General features: G+C 37.0%; 1 protein-coding gene across 1 annotated transcript in view; it reads left to right on the top strand.

Moving 5' to 3' along the window:
* The first annotated feature begins 848 nt into the window (after positions 1-848).
* The window catches only part of LOC134673269 (steroid hormone receptor ERR1), a 50,280-nt gene continuing 35,950 nt past the window's right edge, over positions 849-15,178 (top strand). The window contains exon 1 of the mRNA XM_063531234.1: positions 849-957. Within this exon, the coding sequence (XP_063387304.1) occupies positions 874-957 (84 nt within the window). The 5' untranslated portion in view covers positions 849-873. The remainder of the gene's footprint in view (positions 958-15,178) is intronic.

The raw sequence follows: 15,178 nt of genomic DNA, 5'->3' as shown, positions 1-15,178 counted from the left end.
TAGTGTTTGGTTTGGATCAAATACTTCCATACTATTTTATATTAAAACCATTAGCAATTTGATAGTATGGAAGTACCATACTATTTTATATTAAAACCATTAGCAATTTGATAAGTACAAACGTCAAATCTCATTAAAACCGTTGCTTATATACGCGGTAGTAATTATAACCAATTATTTTCTTAAGATAATAAAACACATCTCTAATGAACTAACGATAACCTCGAACTCATGTTTGCGACAGCAGAAAATATATAAAGGAAAATGTAAATGCATGCGCCGGCGCCAATAGGGATCGTCAGCGGAAAATACCCCATATCATTGGTCCATCGAAAATAAGCCAATCGGAATAGCGCAAAGGGCTTTAACTGGTGCATCGAAAACAACGCGAACCTCGACTTTAAAGCGATCGTTATAAAAGTGTGCATGATGTGCAACTGCAACTCAGTCACGCCCCGAAATCCCAACTTTAATGTCAAGGGTATAAGGGCGTTATAACCGAGGGACCAATGCCGGAGTGCGTGCCTGATGGTGGGGGGAGGCGTGGTCGGCGCGCACGCATTGCGTGAACGTCTGACAGTGCGTGGACGCCGCGGCGTGGCTGTGGCTTATAGTCGGTTTAGAATTTGTACCACGATAACGTAGGAGTTTGTATTTGGAACGCGTGCTACGTAAACGTAAATTCGGTGTTATGGTTTGCGCATATTTGTTTTTAATTTACTATTTTTGCTATTGCTCAGACGGAATTAAAAAAATAAATCGGACTTTTGAATTTGGAATAAAGTCGGCAAAATTACAGTTATTGAGTAAAGGAGTGTAAGAAAAGTGAACAGATTTTGGAACATTGCGTTGTTTCTTAGTGAAGTTACCACAATGTGCACAGTCGACGACAGCTGGCTTTTCTCTAATTTTGCTAACCTGGATTTGATGAAGAATGGGGATCTGATAAAGGATGAAGTAAGATTCAAGTTTTATTCTTATATCGCTTAGTTTACTCGTAGAAATATGAGGAGATTTAAGTAAATGACAAGATTACACTGTAGACCGTTTGCTTCATTTAAACGGTGCAAGAACTCCCATGCGATTTTCGTTACATTAAGTCTTAAGAGGTGTTATTAGGTAACTAGTTGCATACTGTAGTAAACCATATTATTCATATTCATATTCTTTATTTGTATTGATCATACATTGTCACAGATGCGTAATTTACATTATTATTATACAACAGGTATGTCAGAAATATGTACAATTAAAAGTAGGTATCATTGTAAACATTGGAAAAATAGTAATAATTAAATTGACAATAAAATAGTTATACCCCGTTCCAATTTCCAATACGTTGGGAATAATAATAATAAAGACTATCTTTACATAGAGTAACTTATACATACTATTACGCCTTAAACAGTTTTTTGACAAGTTTGTACTATGACATTGATGCATCAAGGCGGTTTGTTTACAGGTGGCCTACCGCGAAACGATCGAATAAGCAAGAATGATAGAGAGGCAGAAACCGAACTTTTGACTGTCGTGTTTCACGGTAGGCCTTGTGATTGAGTTAGTGACGCCCTCTACGCAGAGTTTTGTGTGATAAGTATTCCCTATTAATCATGACATTAACTTACCTACTTGAGAGTAATGACAAGACTAATGGCAGTATATAGATCGTATAAGAGTTCGAATGTCACACAAGGCATGGAGTTTTCCCACTTTCTAGTTTCAATATTTGTAATTTTGCTTGCAACTGGCTCCTCTATGTTACACAAATTAATAAAATATAAACTATAGTTGGTCAAATCAATTTGTAAGTCAGTAAGAAGTAGGAAAACTATACTAATCTTTTTCTTTTGGGTACTAGTACTAGTATAAGACAAAGATAGTATGATTCTCTCTGTCTATGATTGAAATGAGACAGTCCTTTGACAAACTATAGACCTTTACAATATAGGTTACGAATTCGTCTCCGAAGACGTCTTCAGATATTTGTGAGCACCTTTTCCGCTCTGATATATCTGATGGCATACATACAAGATACAGTGAAACCTGGATAAGTGGGATCTCAAGGGACGAGCAAATTTGTCTCACTTAAAGAGGTTTTCCACTTACACAGGCTCCCAGTTAGCCAGGTACAAATAAATTTCTGTCTCATTTACAGAGGGTTCCATTAATAGAGGTGAGAATAGAGTATATTTCTTTTATAGAGGTGGTTAATAAGGTATGTATTTAGTAATTATCTTTAAAAATAAATAAGGTAAAATAATCCTTGTCCCTAAATATTTTTTAACTCTGTTTAAATATTTCTTTGAATTTATTTTGAATGATTCTCCAAAGGATAGATATTTCAAAATTAAATTAAATTTGATACGGCAATGAAGTCCGGACTTCATTGCGTATTAGAAATTTAATAAATGAAAATTAATTTTTTTAGGCAAATGCGGAATTTGTGGATAGACTAAGAGTTAGTAAGAATACGGAAATTGTTCAATGAAGTCCAAGTTAGAGAGGTCATAGATTGACGTTATCTCAGATACAGAAGTCAATTCCCTATAAATTCTAAAAAACAATTAGGATAATGTAATCTTATAAATATAGTCTCACTAAAAGAGGTAAAATACACTCTCTGTCTCAATTATAGAGGTAAATGTGACTATAAAATCACAACAACGAATCCCAGTTATAGAGGTTCGTTTTTTCTCAGTAACAGAGGTAATTCAGTGCTAAAGTGTCGGGACCGCACCATGAGTCCCAGCTATAGAGGTTTCTCACTTATCCAGGTCCCACTTAACCAGGTTTCACTGTAATTTGTTGCTTAAAGGACGATGCCACAGATTATATAATAGTTCTTACGAACAGATACTTTTCTCTCAAACAAAACGCAAATACCTACCGTTTTGGTACCTACACAAAAATACAATGGAGTGACCTTCAACGCGCCGCTCCCCGCACCGCGCGCACCGGCACAACGCTAGGGTTGCTGACGCTTAGAAATGATAAATAAATACCTACTTAAACAGCGGAGTGAAATAAAAGGAAAGCTAAATCTTAAATTATACCTAATATTCCGATTATGCGTGTTTGCGAAATAGTCATTTTAAAAGGTCATATGTCCCTGCAGTAACCGCAGTGTTTACGCCGTTTTATAAACCGCGCAATAATCCCAGCAAGAATTATTTTAAAACTTCGTGTAATTTAAAACCAGATAGAGATTAATGTTACACAATAAAGAAAAATAATATAAACCCCATGAATACAATTAAAGAAATTCAATAGTAGGTAGGTACCTACTACGTAGCTTGTAACTATCGTAAAAAATGACAGTGCGGTGCGGCGCGCGGTGACGTGCGTACGTGAGCGCGTGTGGCAACCAACTGGCTTGCTTTTCTACCGTGAACGGGAGCGGATTCGTAGGTATTAAACCGAGCTCGCGCGGAGAGTTCCATAGGCCTGACGATGCGTCAAAATTGCCCCAAAACCAACAGAGTTGAGAGTTAGGTCATTAGATAGGTCAAAAATCCGTACGTGCTTTCTTTGCTAGCAGAATGAAAAAATCTTAGTGTATTATTAGTTTGATAATATGTTTCGTCGTTATTTATATATTTATTTATATATATATATATATATATATTATAGTATATTTGTATAGGTAATTAATACATATGTTATACGTAATTTATTGTTCGTTTTTGCTGTTGTAATTATAGCACCGCTCACAATCTCTCTGCTTAGCCTTAAGGTTGACTGGTAAAGAATGCCTTATGGCATTAAGTCCGCCTTTTACTACTATAAGATTTTTCTTTTGTGCAATAAAGATTAAATAAATAAATAAATAGGCCTTTCTATGTAATTCATTTCGTTCTATGGGCACCAAGTGGAATTCCATTGCAGAACTGAGATACAGGTATTTTAGTCAAAATGTCGTCACCCTTATTACCTAGGCAATAGAGTCCACCGCCGGGCGAGCGCGGCAAATCATTCAGTGTGCTCGCCCGGCGGTGCGCGAACATCTACCCTGCAGCAATTATTTTACTTACTTGGTCCCTGATGCCTAGGTAATAAGGGTGACGACATTTTGGCTAAAATACCAATATCTCAGTTCTGCAATGGAATTCCGCTTGGTGCCCATAGAACGAAATGAAGTACAGAAAAGTACCTATCTAATGACCTACTTAACTCTCAACTCTGTTGGTTTTGGGGCAAGGCTCCATACAAAGTTGCCCATGGTCCTTTGCCTAGCGAATCTGGCGTTATAATTATGATTAGGTAAGTAAATACGGACAGCCCCACCCTCCACTAAATAAAAACTCGTAACAAATAGTATCTATATAACTATCTGGCATTTCCAGACATATTATTTCTCAATATAGAACCGTCATATACTGATATACCTAAAAGCGTAAATGTTATGCAAAAATGCACGTGTGTGTAAATAAGAGTGAGATATATGTATGTCATTGCGGACGTCGGTGCATTCACCTTAAAACTATCAAGGCTAACAGATGCATTTACAAAAAAAGGCAAGTGTGAGCAAAGTCGACTTAAGACTGGTAAATAAAAAAACTACTTAATTGTTGCCAAAGAAAGAACACAGACATCTTATATAAGCAAAACATACAGCCAGCAACAGAAGTTGCTAAGCAGGCGAGGTGTTCAAAAATACTTTGACACGCTCTTATTCTCTTAACAATAAAGTCGCGTCAAGATCATTTTGAACAACTGACCCGCTTAACAACTTCTGCTGTTGGCTGTACCTAATTTATTTTTGTACGAAAACGTTTGCTGCTCGTACAATATTGCAATGTTCGAAATAGTCACCTGCAATAATATGTTACTATTCGAAGGCCGCAAAAATATGTGACAAGCTCTTATGGCTCTACAAATAAGATCGTGTCTGATATTTTTGCGGCCTTCGTTGTGTAACCTGCCTGCCTGGTGACTGTACCTACTATTCAGCAGTAACATAATTACAATTATTCAAATTACAGCACAATTATTCAAATTATAACTGACAATAAAGCCCTCTCTTAAATAATTAAAAAAACAATTTCACTGACACTGTTAAAGATAAAAGATAAAGATAAAAAATAGTTTATTCAAGTAGGCATATTACAATGCGCTTATGAACGTCAAATAAACCTTTACCGGCTCCAACCGTACACCTAGGGTTTCTGCTCGAGAATTCCCGAGGCGAGAAATCTCGAGAAATTTGTCCTAAGTCGAGACGGGAAAAAAATATTCAATGCCTCGAGAACTCGAGAAATAAATCTCTTGTGATAAGTAAAAAGAAAACACGCGTATAACACATGATGTGTCTATAATGTATTTTATCTACTCGTCGACTATAATTCTTGAATTAAGATTTCATATACCAAACTTCAATTGGGTATTTTTAATGTGTGGGCTCCCAACTCAACTATAATATTCATTACGATACAGTTTAGTCAACTATAATGAAATTGACCAATCACAGCTCTCCGCGATCGAGAGGACGAAACAAAACCATAGCTCAAATTAATTATTTATTTTAGGTTGTATAGTAGAAACAATTGGTTCATAAGTCAGAAACGAGCATGTGACACCCTTAAAATAGCAACATCCATAGACTACGAAAACCACTTAGTGTTGCTTGTTAGTCTCCATAGGCTACGGTGGCCAAAACCGAGAAAACAACTGTCTAAAAATTGAATTTAGCGCGGAGCAAGTACCAGGGCTCATGAGTTACGAGAAGGTGTCGTTGACCAACGCGCCGGGCGCGGCGGCGGGGGCGCGTACCAGTATTAAGGTATCGCGGCTGCTCGCGTATCTTAGCTGTGAATACTTTTGGTTTGATTTGTTTGTATGATTCTACTAGTTTAAAGTATTTTTTTTTTTGGCTCGTAGATAAAGTATTGTATACAATAGTGATATAATCAAGCTTTTCAATCTCGTACCTAACTTAGGCAACTCAGCAAGCTTCGTTGCCTAAACACGGTACTCGACTGAAAAGCTCTCTATTATATCACGATTGTATAAAATACTATCTTAGGTAGTTAAATAAATATGAACAATGTTTTTTTAGGAACCCACTTAATACATTTATTGCCAACCAAATAAAAAACTACCTTGATGCGCCCTATCGTTCTAGCTTTAACCGATTTTCATGTTTTGAAACTGTTGGACTATCATAATTCATGACTTTCATGTAGTGTCTTTTTATTGAAAAACGCTTTAAAATTTTACGATTTTAAAGCGTTTTTCAATTTATAGGACCATGTAATAAGTGTAATAACAAATATTACAAAACGGAATTACGATTGATAAATCAAATCATCCCGATATATTCCTATTATCAAAATATTACAATTTTAGCAGCTTTATTGTTACGTTGAGTAAGTACGAGTAATTAATATTACGTAGTAAAACTTCTGTAAGTTTTGTCACATTGAGTTAAATTTATTGACTTGAATATTGCTGCATATTGCTGGACCCGGGTATGTCCTTAAACTACGTCCAATACCACCGGTGGACGGGCAGCAGCGTCCCTCAAATTCGGTGTACTCGACTGCGATCGCCAACCCGCCTGCCAAGCGTGGCGATTATGGCATTCACCCCCCATAAGGGGGAGGCCTATGTTCAGCAGTGGACGTCTTATGGCTGAGATGATGATTGCTGCCTAATAAAATACCAAATTATGGTTTGCTTACATTTTGTTGAATACCTAAAGAAATACACTATAGCATAACACATCGCCGGTGCGTACGCCTGCACCAATAGTTTTTTTTGTTGTATTTTTGATTATTAAGTGCAATTTATGGTGACTAAAAACATACCATATGTTTAATTCTTGATCTCACCTACGATTTCTACGAGTCTGATGTGTAAAAAAGCAAAAAAAAAAATAGCATGGTGTTTTTTGGAGCTTTCAAAATTTCTCGAGAAACTCGAGAAATCTTGGTCGAGAATTCCCGTGCCTCGAGAAATTAAAAAGGTCGAGAAACCAGAAACCCTACGTACACCTCTGCCCCGAGAAGATTTAAATCCCGCCTCAATTGGAGGAGGGTATCCCAATATGGGCATTTAAATCAATCATTGAACTGTCTATGGCATGTCAAAGAGTACTTAAATACATTTTTAATACAATTGTTAATCATATTGATTGTAGCTGTTAATGATACAGCTGGATTAGAAAAAGCTGTAAGTATTACACTCGCATGCTAGAAAATGGACAATTAATTTAATGTACTTATCGTCACAATTGAAACTCACTAATTACTACCACAATTCAGAGCCATACTGACTGAACTGTAGTACCAGAACAAGGTTGATGTTTGTTAGGGATTTTGCCTGTATTATTTAATATAAATTACTTCACACCATGCACAAAATAACACCCCAGAAAATTATTAGAAAAACCTAAACAGCAGTATTTTTTTTACATAATGTCTATTTAATAAATCTGATAGATAGAGTAGAGAGACAAAAGTAGGTGATTTGCCTGTGACGTCACATTCTCTGTTTTCATATAAATTCCATACTGGCTAATCGTTTTAATAATTTGAAAAAAGTAACAGATTTGACTAACTATTAGAAAACCCCTAGTGTACCGAAATTTCGCGTTTGCGATATGTCCAATGAAGTTCATACTAGGCATAGCCTGCTAGTAAAATCAGTTTTTTCGGGTACTTGCGTAAATCCGTACCCTATTATTGAGTTTTGGTTGTCACCTTACGTTATGTCTTCCATAAATAACCGCTATTGTTTCATGGGACTGATCTTTGAATTAGTAACGACATTAAGAATACATTGCCATAGGACAAAAGCACATTGAACTTGAAAGGCAGACGTGACGTAGGCAAGGAAAAACCTAGCTGGATCACATTACAATAATCGACGTTTAGTTACCGTAAAATAGTACCAAAATTTGTTCCAAAATCTAATTAACTTTTTAGTGTTCCGTACAAAACTTTGTTCACGGAACACTTATGAGATCACTTCGGTCTTGTTATAATTATATTGTGGTAGAGTTGAAGCAAGAGAAGTCTTGAACGATTTTGATAGCACACCTTCTATGAAATTATGTCGTATTAATGACACTTGCACTGCGTGTGCTATCAAAGACGTTGAAGACATATCTTGGGCTAACTCTAGATATGTTGATATTGTTGATATGCCGATATAAAGTAGACCAACACTACTGCCATATTGTAACACTTAAATGATATAGTTTTCATATATAAAAACTTTAGGAGTACAATTACCCAGTGTGGACCAAAGTACCTAGATTATGTTTTCTATTTTTGTGCTAATAGTGATAAATACTTATACATAAATAAATGAATCTCATTACAAACAGGTAAAACAACAATGAAGATAATAATTCTAAATTTAGAATAGAGCTGATAGGTTTATTTCTCTCCACAACGTGTTGTTGTGGTCAGAGGGCCTACCACAAAACACGAAATTTCGTTATCTGCCTCTCTAGACTTGCATATTCGAGCGATAGAGAGGCAGGTTAGCTTCTCTTCACGAGCGTTATCAATATTGTACTCTCAAAGAGTTTGGGGGTTTTGGGCCACCTTAGTCTTTAGATATGACCTAGTTTTTAAAGTCCCTGTCATTTGACCTACAACCCAATTAAAGAAGATTACTTGGCGATTCTTTCACATGTTCATTAATTTCCATATTCAGAATAAATGGCTCTCATTCTCACATCACATTTTTAATAATACGGCTTAGAAATAATGATAATTATTTCGACATGTTTGGCAAAACTGAAGTAAAAGCCGACATCTAACGGAAAATTATTTCATTAAACGTGTTTGAAACAGATAACGAGTATTCAGCATTTGTACAAAACAGTACGTATTTACAATGTTGACAATTACCAACACTATCTGCTGGATACTGGCGCGATAACATTTGACCTCGCTGTTACATAAATAACGCTATTTATATATATTGCACAAAATAAATTATAGGCTTCGGTGACAGTTATTCCTTTTAAACTATTAAATTACGTCACATATTTAATTATTTTTAGTACAGTAGATGGACCCGATTCGGATTTTGTAATAGACATCTATTAGATATCTTTTAGACATCACCAAGATACGATAACGATATGTTTAAGATCTAACCTGTCAAATTTGACATTTGCGTAATTCTGGAGATACTCTTGAACAATTTCCACAGGATATGACTTAGAGATCCAATTCACAACTAATAGATATCTTACGAGTACGAGTGGAGGTCCAAGGGGGAGGCCTATGTTCAGCAGTGGACGTCTTATGGCTGAGATGATGATGATGATGATGAAATATCTTACTCTATCCAACGTAATGGTGACATTGGTTGCCCGAATTGCGCTGCAAAAGAGAACTAGTTGATATCTAAACTATAACGTATCTAGAATGGATCTAGTACGTGTCGTCTCTTGTGAATATCTTGAAAGGTATCCTGTAATATTGGCGGTGTTCCTTCAACACACTTATGATTGTTATCTTCATCTGATCATGTATAGTACAATTTTTTAGGTTATCCAATTATTTTTATTGATCTCTTGCAGCTAATCCCTTGAACTTCTCTCTCTCTCTCTCTCTCTCTCTCTCTGTCTCTGCCTTCTATATGTCTTTCTGTGGCACTTTTATTTCTATTATTTTCAACGTTATATTTAGCTGCCTTAGTATTGATTCTTTCTGTTCAATATCTTTTTTCTATTTTACGTCATCATCATCTCATTCTGCAACGTTTCACGTCAGCACCATATGTTATTTCAAGTGACTGGAATTTATTCCTGTCTCTCTGTGTTATGGATAAGTAGGTTAAGTTTATATTTCGTGAATGAGTTAATTGACATTTCTGATCTGTGGTCGAAGCGCTTGAAAAATGTATTTCTATTGTTTATTAAGTATCCCTTAACAGAAATGTCTAGGGAAGCGATTAAGGGTTTTTTATTTTATTTTACCTGATTGTTCAAAAGCTCAATCCCACCGGCTGGAAATTAAAGACATCATCCAATTCTCAAATCAGCTCCGGGATGTCTGACAGTATCCGTTTTATTCGACTTCTCGCCGCTCTGTCACATTTTGAGAAGCGTGAATGCAAATACATTTCAGCTGTATGAAGTTAGCTACAGATTATTTGATTAAATTACAAACCAGTTTACGTAACAATATTTACCACTCTTTTGTTCAGTTGCTAATTTAAATACAAACTAAATGCAATGCAGCGTGAATCATTGGTATTGTACATGTACTATTGCAAATTCTGACTGATGTCTTTGTCTAGACATTTATAGCGAAATTATGATGATCAATTCCGCCTATGGTGCTTTATTAGCATTTTTCTGTCGAATTTTAAACACTTGCATATCGTTATTATTAAATTAAACGTCTATTTGAGATAAACTTTGAGGCATATAATATGTATAACATATATTTGGCTGGTCTAATTTCTATGGGAGGGTAATTTTTTTTTTCGCAATTTCGGGGTTGGTCCCATAATAAAAGTTGCTCAGTACTCTCAGTAGGTATATCCCAAAACCCAAAACCTCCCTGGCAACGGGAATGCACTTATTTATTGGCCACTCTGTATATGATCTTCTTAAAATTCTGCATACAATACAGCTAAATAATACATAAATTGTAAACAAGGCTTACAAACTCGAAAAATACCACTTATACATACTAGCTTCTGTAAAATAATTACAAACACATACAATATGTGGCACATGGTGTTGCCTTGAGAGATTCCCTTTAAAACACCGCATTTGGCCAAACTGCTGTTGGCGAAGCTTTAAATCGTAATTTTGACACAGAATACATAAGAAATGTCGGCGATCTTTTGTCATGCAGTCGAGATTCACAGAATTGATTTAGTTAGATTTTTTGGGCCTCGCCCCGATTTGCTGAATGGGCGTCCTGTTTCGAATTCCGTTGAGATAAAAAGAGAGTGAAAAACGGCGAAGACATAAAATCAAAGCTTATTTTCGGATAATTTACTAAACGTAAATCAAATCTTTGCGTCAGGAACGCAATAAACGATGTCAAATTGCCGATTGTTATTAGCAAAATTATGTTTACAAACGAGCGTGAAGTACTCTTTATCAAGGCAACATTCCTTTCCGTCGCCCTTATGTAACCCGCACGTGCAGCGTTGTTTTAAATCTAAAAGCGCGTGGCGCCGTGGCACGTCGTCGCGTTCTGTAAACAAATTGTATCGTCCTTGCCTTGCGGTAAAATTGTCCAACGTTGTCTTGCGTAATGTCGCGTTATGAGACCGAGATTCCAGAGAAGAGAACCTATTTAACATTTTAATCCTTTTACGCTTGGATTTTATTTTATTTTACATTTGCGATTGCGATTAGATTTATTTTTTTCTTTATTGTTTACGTTTTTATCGCTTACTTCATAGGACACTTTGTTTTCGTTGATTTGAATCGCGTACCAATGTTTGTGTATTCAATTTATTCTAGTCATTTGAAATTTAGATGTTTCTAGACGTGGCTCGTCGAATTGCTGTTGAACTTTTTCTGCCCTCATATTTTTAATTTCGTGGTTTAAACTTTGCTTCGTTTTAATAGGTCTGTAGTTCACTGCTCCTCCTTCGTCTGCGACTGAAATAGGAATATAGACATTTACATTTAGTTAGACACCTACACATTACCAAGATGATTTATGTTAAGCTAGGTTAGTTCATAGAAAAATTCTATTAGCAGAAATTAATCTTCTCAAAATTTTTGTGTTACATGAAAACCTATTTGCAGCCCCGTAGATGTTTTCTAGACGCCAACGTTCTTGTTTTCCGCGGCGGGACGTAGGCCGTGCCGTAGGTCGGGCGCGGGCGAGCGGTCGACGCTCTCGCAATGTCACCCCGCGGCGGATTCGGCCCCCACCCCCCGACGCCTTCCTCAGACTGCGTACCTAACATCATTTCCGAACCGCGGCGTCTTGAGCTTCTTTGTTTAAAGCGTTAACTTAGTTCTTTTGCGTTTATGATATGGTACATTTGGTATGCGTCTGAGTTTGGTTTACTTAAGTGTTGCAGACGTCTGTGTCAGTGTGTCATATGCTGTCACTGACCTATTAATGTCGTTTCTTGTTGAACTATGTATTACCAAACGCCGATATTATACTCGTACAATTGTCTTTAAGATAGAATCGCTATTGCTTATTATTTAATTAATTATAAACGTGTTCTACGTAACAGGAAAACGTAGAATTGCGTAATTTAAGTCATGTTATATTAGTTATTCTGAAACTGAAAGCATTATCATAAAAGTAATACGTTATAGACCCACATATATAAAAATCGTAAATAAATTCGTTTACTCATTGGAGGTTATAAAAAGATATCGCCCTTTAAGAATTTGATTATATCATTAGATAACATTAAATCCGAGGGCAAGATTACGTTAGTTTGATCCAGTTTCAAATTATATATTAAAAAGGTAGAGATCTCTTGCTCTCGGTTATTTTCTAGATTGCTCGGTTTCTCGAGATTTTACTTACTTTGTAAAATGAAAGTAAATTTGTCTCTGTTCTGTCTTTTCGCTTCTTTTAATATAATTATCTGGTCACGTTCAATGCCTCCAAAACGCAGGCGTGTCTATTTTCCGCTAAACGGAGTCCATTCGACCTGACTCCTTCTTTCCGGGGTGCATCTGTACCTATTACCGACAGCCTGGAACTCCTCGGCATGGAGCTGAGTTCAGTCCTCGGCTTCGGCAGCTTTATTGAGTCTGAAGCACAAACTGCGGCCAGAAAGCTGGGCGTCCTAAATAAGGTGAGGCGATACTTCACACCTGGACAGCTTCTAACACTTTACAAAGCTCAAGTCCGGTCGTGTATGGAGTATTGCAGCCACCTGTGGGATGGCTCAGCTAAATACCAACTCGCCGCTTTGGACTCAGTGGAGCGCAGAGCCAGGAGGATGATTGGCGACAAGAAGCTAACGGCTAAGCTTCAGACTTTGGCCCATCGGCGGAAAGTCGCCAGCCTGTCGGTATTCTACAGGTTGCACTTCGGGGAGTGTGCCCAAGAGCTACACGAGCTCATTCCACCGTCCCCATTCTACCATCGGACTTTTAGACGCACGGCCGGTTTCCATCCTTACTTGGTAGATATTCCGCCAATTCGCACTAAGCGCTTTGCTTCTACTTTCCTTATGCGCACTGCCAAGGAATGGAATTCCTTGCCGGCGTCTATATTTCCGTGCTCTTATAACCCGGCAACCTTCAAATCAAGAGTGAACAGGCACCTTCTGGGCGAGCTCGCTCCATCGTAGGCCACGTCTACGCCTCGGCTAGTCTGTGGCCATGAGTAAACCCATGCATAATAAAAAAAAAAATTAAATTATTCTTGGTTAAACCATTTATTCGGCATTGTTTCTGACGTGAGCTTTGTTTGAGGTAGGTTTTGTTGCATGTTTTCAGTTGAGATGGGTCACGTTATATCAAACGAAATATCTTAAGTTGGAGTTTCTCCATGATGCGTAAACAAATTCCTTTGAGGCCCGGAATTTTGGCGCGTGAATAAAATTTTTGTTTGTGTTACATTATGTATTTTGAATAAGCTAAATGTCGGCTGTTTCCCAGTTCGCTGGGCCTTATTTCAGGAAAATTATAAATCTCGTAACCTGCGTGTAGTCACAAAACTGGTGTCGTCTCAAAGTAAAATTGACTGATATCTCTCAAAACCGCAATGGTTGAGGTAGGTCGAGCAAAATTCCAATCAAAACTAATCATCTCCTAAAAATTCAGCTTTCTCCAACCGCAAATCAAAAACCCAAGAGATCCGGGGACCGTTTCGGCTCACATGCCCCACACGCACGTTGTGGTAGGTCATGTTATATAACGACGCAGGTACAGATCGTCCGCGTGATATTGGGCGTTGTCGGTCGTCGAACCCGCGCTATCTGCGTTATTTGGCCCGCTGAATGTCGTCGCAATGTCACGGGTCACAGACCTAGCGCGTTGCGTTCCGCCGCGTTAACTATTGTTTTGTACGTCTAGTCTGGTTTTCGGCTGGGGCCTGGATATCTCTCTTCTATCTATCTTTGTCTTGTAGGTACCTTAGCTTTTGATGGTTATTTGATTTTTTGTAGTTATCTGGTTTCTCTTCTCTTTGTTATTTTTTTGGCTTCAATGTTTAGAGTTTAGGTTTTTGTTAGGTATAACGTAGTTTAAACTGCCTTCTTTAAAATAACATGAATATAAATTTAATTATTGGTATGGTTTCAAATTTGGTGCTGACCTAATACAACACAATTGTATAAAAAAAATCATAGATAGATTACCTACTGATTTATATCTACCTAAACGTTATCTTTCGGTATTTCCAAGAAAATATTTATTTCCTTTATTGTCTTCTTCACTAGGTACCTGTTGTTTTTTTTCTTTTCTGTATATTTAATTCGATTGATTTGAATATGTATTTACCTAACTAATCTTTAGTATGTTTTGACAAATTAATATTTGTAGATTATCATATTATCAATGTACCTATTTCTACTTTGTTGTTGTGTTTAAAACGTTGGCTAGGTTTAAATCTAGAATTTGATCTTACTTATTGCTCTGATTGGCTTTCATTTCTATTACCACAATGGCCAAAGCTTTTCCCTAACTAACCTCATTAATCTCATTACACACAAATCTAAATGATACCATATTATCACCTCCAGGGTCCTTCGTCTCTGTCACTCCAGACTCCATTAACAAATATCGAGTTACGAAACTGATCTACCACACTTACAAAACGCTTCACTCGGTCTCTGGGTCGCGGCGACCTCGCTCGCGCCCAAACTCGCGTCGGTCAAGGCCGGCGTCTAGACACCCCCCTCCACCCACCACGTCCCCCCTCCCACGCCCAATCCTTACTACCTATTTTTACCTTGACAGCCTGGGCTGGGACCTGAATCTATCACAGTTTTAGTTTAATTTTTGTTGACGGGAGCTTCAAGGGAGCTTTATAATGTTATGTGTGTATGTATGTCACTTTATTGCACATAAACAGGTTTACATAAAACGGACAAAACAAAACAAAAATGTTATTTATTTATTTAAGAAACAAACAGTCTTTTATAGTTATATATACCACTGGAACTTTTTCTTAAACTTGACTTACAGTTTCCTTAATGAAAATATTTCAACTTCATGTTTATTAAAGTAGTTTATGTTATGTACAAAGGCGAACTTATCCCTGAA

The sequence above is a fragment of the Cydia fagiglandana genome, chromosome 18, assembly GCF_963556715.1.
Source record: "Cydia fagiglandana chromosome 18, ilCydFagi1.1, whole genome shotgun sequence".
NCBI lineage: Eukaryota > Metazoa > Arthropoda > Insecta > Lepidoptera > Tortricidae > Cydia > Cydia fagiglandana.
Note: the sequence above shows the minus strand (reverse complement) of the source record. Positions and strands in the feature narration are given on the sequence as shown.